The following is a 6739-nucleotide window of genomic DNA, read 5'->3' as shown; positions in this document are numbered from 1 at the left end:
CGCACTGTGTGCTGCTGCAGTCCCCTGAATGGGGAGTAGACTTTAAAAACTCCCGAGCCCCAGAGAAAAGCCATTTATCGATTAACTGAATAATCGATTATCCAAATGAAATAGTGCCCGCCCATCTCATTCGGATAATCGAGGATACCCTGTACATGTAACACTGAAGAAAGCGCAGCAATATTATGAATACTTGTAAAACATAACAATTAATGAGACAAACTAAACTACCAAGTAGCTGCTTTGGTACAGCTGGCTTGTTACACTGCAACACTGTTCCATAAGACTCCACTTTCAAACAAATCAAATTGGAAGGCCACTTTGAATATGTGGCTCTTTCAGACTATGAAATGTAACTTACAAACATGCAAATTAGCAGCAGGCATAAGCTTTTTAGCCAGGCGAAACTGAGGACTGCAGGTGCTGGAAATCAGACACAAGATTAGAGTGGTGCTGGAAAAGCACAGCAGGTCAGGCAGCATCTGAGGAGCAGGAGAATCGACGTTTCAGGCAGGAGCCCTTCATCTCATTCCTGATGAAGGGCTTATGCCCAAAACATCGATTTTCCTCTTCCTCAGATGCTGCCTAACCTGATAAGCTATTTAGCCCCAGTGCATTATTCAACTACATCATGGATGACCTGATTGTAACATCCAGTCTGCACCCCTGCCAATCACTGATAAACTTCCACCCTCTTACTTCACAAGAAACTATCTACATATGCCTTAAAAAAACATTCAAGGACTTTGCTTCGACCACCTTTTCAACAAGAGAGTTTCAAAGGCTGTTGACCTTCTGAAAGCAAAACTTTTGCCTCATATTCACATCTTGTTTAAATGGATGACACTTGAATTTTGAACAGAAACTCTTAGATCTAGATTTTCTCATAAAAGGACACATCCTCTCTACATCTACCTTATCAAGACCCCTCAGGATATTATATGTTTCAATCAAATCACCTCCTACTCTTCTAATCTCCAGTGGATACTCGGTCAACCTGTCCAGCCTTTTTTCATAAAATAAACCCCCACTCCTCCATTCCCCAGGGTGTTACAGTGACTCAGTGGTTAGCACTGCTGCCTCATAGTGCCAGGGACCCTGGTTCAATTCCACCCTCGGGTGACTGTCTGTGTGGAGTTTGCATGGTCTCCCTATGTCTGCGTGGGTTTCCTTCCACAGTAGAAAGATGTGCAGGTTAGGTGGATTGGTCATGCTAAAATGTCCATAGTGTCCAAGATATGCAAGATAGGTGGATTAGTCATGAGAAATGGAGGTTTACAGGGATGGGGCGGGTCTGGGTGGGATTCTCTTCAGAGAGTTGGTGTGGACTCAATGGGCCGAATTACCTGCAGTAGGAATTCTATGGTTCCATGCATGCATTGGGCAAACTTTCTTTGAACTGTTTCTGACACATTTACACCCTTCCTTAAATAAGGTGACCAATACTATATACAATGCACCAGATGACATCTCACTAGTGCCCTGCATAACTGAAGCATAACCTCCTTGCCTTTGTATTCAATTCCCCTCACCATATGATAACATCCTACTAGCTTTACTAATTACTTACTGTAACTGAAAGCAAACCTTCTGTGATTCATACATGAGGACACCCTCTGCATCTCAAAGCTCTGCCATGTCACCACTTAGACAACATATTTATATACAAAATGGTCAATTTCACATTTCACACTCCATTTACTCCATATACCTGTATATTTTTGTACCTTCCTTATGTTCTCTGAACAATTTATTTTCATACTTATCTTTGCATCGGCAGCAAACTTGACAATGATGCAATCCGTCCCTTCATCCAAGTAATGGATAAAAAGGAAGTTTTGGAAAATTAAAAGCAATGCATCAACTATCTCACTAGTCATTTATTTTAAGGAGCAGAGGTTGTCAAATTAGTGCAATGACATCACTATGGTCAGCAATGCTTCTAACTACATGTGCAGGTACAGTGTGAGGCAAAGCAGATTTGATGGGCTGAATGGCTTACTGCTGCTCTGAGTCTTATGGTCACATGAGCTACCATAACTTACAAGGTTAGAGTCCACGGTATGGTCAGTTTGATTAGTAGAGGGTTCTTTCTGAAACAGCTCACCTGTGATGCACAAAATGTCTTGCTTCTCTGCTGTAAATTATCTGTTTCTACTTTTGATATTTTCCTCACACCTGTGTCAAGTACCTTGGGATGCTTTTGTACATTAAGACGCTGGATGAATTCAAATTATTGTTTTATTTTTCTTTAAACTGCTGTCATCACATGAACAGAAGTCTATACTTAGAAACTTGCTATGAATATATTTATTTATGATTAAGACACAGCCAGGTTGGTATTGCAGCACAGCTCAAGCTCCATGCAGTCAATTATTGACTGAGTAAAATCATCTCACAGCACAGCATAACTCATAACTAAGGCAGGAATACTCCCCAAGAGGCTTACATAGATTTAATACCCGAGGAGATTTACACTTGTGCTTACACCAAATTAAAATGAACGTTGGGAACACTGATTTTATGCTCCACACTCCCACCAAACATATTGGGATTGCAGACAATTTTTTCAGGTATCAATCTTAATCTGAGAAATACCTTTTCGGCCTCTCCTGTGGTTTATTGAGGTCAGTCCATTGTTCTGTACCGGAATTGGTCGTGACGTTTCTTTTCTCATTACTTCGGGCTGCTGTTGGACTATAGGCAGAAAGAGAATTGTCATCATACCCAGTTAGTGTACCTAGTCAACAATGACACCTCACGATCTTTGAATACTGTACATTCAGTCCTTCTGAATTGTCCATTATGGGCAGAATCAGTGAACAAGCATCATATTGAAAAAATAATCGATCAGGTGATGTTTCTGTGATAGGACAGTTCCCCACATAGCATCTGAGAACTTAATGAGTTTAATCATTGGGCCTCTGTATTTATGTTATGACACTTTATACAAGTGAACGTTGATAATGCTTGATCCCAATAATAGAAATGGTCATGCACCAGAGGATTGATAGCTGGAGCCAACATTCCCTATTTTGTCAAACAGAAATCCTGATTGTCTGCATGAGAATCTGCAGTAAAATCCCAACTAACTGCCACAGACAGCGAGATCCCCTTGATCAAGAACAGAAACTGACAGATAACCAAGGATCACAAATGATGACCTTGGTCAAATGGTCCAGAAACACCAACAAGAAAGCAAAGCGTTAAATACACATGATTAAATAAATTATTTGATATTTATTTTGTTAAGAAAATGGCCTCAGTCCCAGCTGATTCCTGGTTGTGGGTAAGTAAGGTGCATTGAGCAGGGAAGCTTTGGAAACTTTAGCAAGGGGTGAGCGGGTGGGTTTTGGAAGTACATGCAGGGAGAAAGGAGTTTTGTAGGTTACTGCCCTCTGGCGCGGGGGTGGGGGCAATCAGTTAGGGTCAAATCTTCTTAATGCACAACGGGCACCCTTCTCTGACTCAATTTTTTTCTGAGCATTTTTAAAAATTTGTGAAATGAAATAGGCATTCACTCCCACGGCACAGCAGCACAGTGGTTAGCACTGCTGCCTCACAGCGCCAGAGACCCAGGTTCAATTCCCGCCATGGGCAACTATCTGTGTGGACTTTGCACATTCTCACCGTGTCTGCACGGGCTTCCTCCGGGTGCTCCGGTTTCCTCCCCCACAATCCAAAGATGTGCAAGTTAGGTAAATTGGCCATGCTAAATTGCCTGTAGTGTTAGGTGAAGGGGAATGGGTCTTGATGGGTTGCTCTTCAGAGGGCCGGTGTGGACTTGTTTGGCCGAAGGGCCTGTTTCCACACTGTAAGTAATCTAATCTAATCCCACCTGCTTGCTCACTCCAAACATATTACAACATGGACAGGGTAATATTAAGGTCAGTTGAGCAATTTACCCTTAATTATTCATCTATCTCTGGCAGGCTGGCTACTAACTTTAGCACCCTCCCATCCTCTGTGTTATAGGACTGCGTGGGAATGCAGTGGCCTGGTCACCTGCCCTATTTTACATGTCGTCCTGCCAAAAACATACACGGCGGGTGCATATAATATCCAACCTCATGGATTATTTTTTCCTCTAAAATAAGAGATGATCTGTTCAGCACAGTCTATGCTTGCTGTGACCAGCTCATACTTCACCTAAAAACTAACCTCACACTCCCCTAATTTCTACTGCTCTCTCGACCATAGCACCTGTCAACCGCTCAACTAGTCCTTTCGGCTATACAGTGAAAATTGTGTTCTTGCACGACCTTGTGCTATAGAAAATCACGCATTAAAAATAACACATAATGTTGGGGATGGAATTGCATAACAGCCACCACATGTATGCGAAAGTTCGCATTTTACAAACAGCGTTCACCATCGCGTTGACAATAACATAAAGGACTGTAAACCTCTTCAGTCTATTACTCATTACCCAATATCCTTCTTTAAGCATGATCGCCCATTTCAAAACCTACCATTATCTTTACATTCCTTAAAAACACCCTCCTCTTCAACTCCCGTTCCATCTCAAATCTCCTGTTCTTCTCTACGATTCTGAATCCTGTTGTCGCAATCTCCCTCCATCATGACCAAAATCAGCAAGACATTCTAGACCAGAACTATAAAAATTGTGCATTTTCATACTTTGCTTGCCTCAACCACTGGTATAAAACCCAGGGATGCCCTTCTTACCCAGTCTGTCCCCACAGACTGCAGCAGTTCAACAAGGTCACTCACAACCATTTAATTGAGGGCATTTAGGAACGGGCAGCTGTGACACTGTCAGTCAAGGTATGAATTAAAAGTAAGCACTTTTGACACAATAAAAACAAGCTTGTCCCCAATTATCTTTAGTCCAGTGCTTCCCAAATCTTTTTCTACTTTGAACCTATTCAAAGCTTGCAAATTGTTGTGATCCTTCAGCGTGCAGTGGGACAAGTGGAGAGACCTATTAAGGGAAGGACAGTTAACCATTGCTAGCTCAGAGCTTGAGATCCAAAATTTCAGCTCATGATCTCACTTTGGACCCTGACCTCCACTTTGGAAAGCCTTGCTCTAGTCCATGATAATCGCTGTTGGATAGTTTCTGTTACACTTGCTGTAATCCATCTCCTGGTTCCTCTTCTTGTGCGGACCCAGTGTGGTCCAAGTCTCCAGCCTCAGGCTCTACTTCCCAGCAAGGTGGCCAGCCATGACTGACCCTCTGTGTAACCATGACTAACGCCCACAATGGAAAGACTTTGCTAAAGCCTCATTAGTTCTATTCTCTTGATGGATACCTATGCAAAATGGCTGTTACACAGCCCACGGTATGCAGTTCAACTCTAAGCTGCATGTGTGGAGGCAAGTTCCACTGAGGCATTTTAGAGGCCTCAATGATGACTATTTGAGGAGAAATAATGTGCAGGATTACAAAGAAAAAGCAGGAAAATGATACCAAGCCTTAATGCTTTTTTGGAGACACAATGAGCCAAATGGAACCATAATACTGTTGTGATTCAGAATGTAACAGAATAAAACAATGAATTAACCTTTTGATTTCCCCTTTGACCTGCCACATATTTCCAGGATCCAGAAGATGGATTGTCCAGTCCTCTACAGTCTTTCTCACCTGATGCTCATTTTAGCCTTTTCTCTGTTTCTTCCTGTACTCTCCGCTCTTCCAATATGCTACTCTTTATATTCTTCCATGCCTACTCCTTCCCATATTCCAGGCATGTCCTACACCTGTTGCTGTATAGCACTGTGGAAATTTTGCCCCAATCTTCTTCCAATCCAATCCTCCTGTTTACAAAACTATCACGTTGCTACCATGGTTAGTCCCCCAATTCTTCTCCCAAATCCTGGCTATTGCATGACTATTCACACAATGGTGCTCTCCACATTTTCCAAAGTGCTGATTGTTTTACCGAATGACATGTGCTGGGTACATTTTGACACGTGATCATCCCAACGTATGTAGAACCATAAAGGTTAGAAGCAGTTCTAATTTCTAATACAAAGTCCGCGTACCTTTCCTCACGGTTGCCTGGATTTGCATCTTCACCGTGAAGCTCCTTGCTTATGCTCTGGTACACAGTGTCGAGCAGTTTTTGAAGATCTGTCAGATACAAGAATAATGGCAACATTCAGAGTAAGTTGTCAGATTGTGATCCTTGTTATAAAATATGGCCATAGGCTGAATTGCTTTGACTCAAATGGAATGAGTACTGAAGAGGGCTGGCAAGGGTAATTCACACCAACGATAGGAGTGGTGAAACTATCCCATTCCTGGGTCATTTTCATGGATGCTGGGTGGAATCAGCAGGGATACTTGACCACAAATGGTGGGTAACCAGTGAGGCACTTTCAACACTACTTGAGGGCTATTGTCAAAAGGTGACTACATTCACACAGTTGGCCTCCAACTTCCCCTCCCCTTTAGGTATCAGGGATGAACTCAGCTGCCTAGAGGCAGCCTCGAAGTTGACCAGCAGACCTTGAGTCCTCCCATCTTTCCTGCATCATATCAGCTAGGAGAAAGTGAGGACTGCAGATGCTGGAGATCAGAGCTGAAAAATGTGTTGCTGGAAAAGCACAGCAGGTCAGGCAGCATCCAAGGAGCAGAAGAATCGACGTTTTGGGCATAAGCCCTTCTTCAGGAATGAGGAGGGTGTGCCAAGCAGGCTAAGATAAAAGGTAGGGAGGAGGGACTTGGGGGAGGGGCGTTGGGAATGCGATAGGTGGAAGGAGGTTAAGGTGA

The 6739-nt window shown here is 42.9% G+C and overlaps 1 protein-coding gene across 7 annotated transcripts in view; it reads right to left on the bottom strand.

Moving 5' to 3' along the window:
* LOC122562755 (coiled-coil domain-containing protein 60-like) overlaps window positions 1–6739 on the bottom strand; it is a 110529-nt gene that overhangs the window by 7111 nt on the left and 96679 nt on the right. For all 7 annotated transcript variants that reach the window (XM_043715897.1, XM_043715900.1, XM_043715899.1 and 4 more), the window contains 2 exons: window positions 6010–6097; window positions 2599–2697 (listed from right to left, as the gene is read on the bottom strand). In XM_043715897.1, the coding sequence (XP_043571832.1) occupies window positions 2599–2697; window positions 6010–6097 (187 nt within the window). The remainder of the gene's footprint in view (window positions 1–2598; window positions 2698–6009; window positions 6098–6739) is intronic.

Source organism: Chiloscyllium plagiosum, chromosome 25 (genome assembly GCF_004010195.1).
Source record: "Chiloscyllium plagiosum isolate BGI_BamShark_2017 chromosome 25, ASM401019v2, whole genome shotgun sequence".
NCBI classification, from domain to species: domain Eukaryota; kingdom Metazoa; phylum Chordata; class Chondrichthyes; order Orectolobiformes; family Hemiscylliidae; genus Chiloscyllium; species Chiloscyllium plagiosum.
This window is presented reverse-complemented; position numbering and strand designations above follow the sequence as displayed.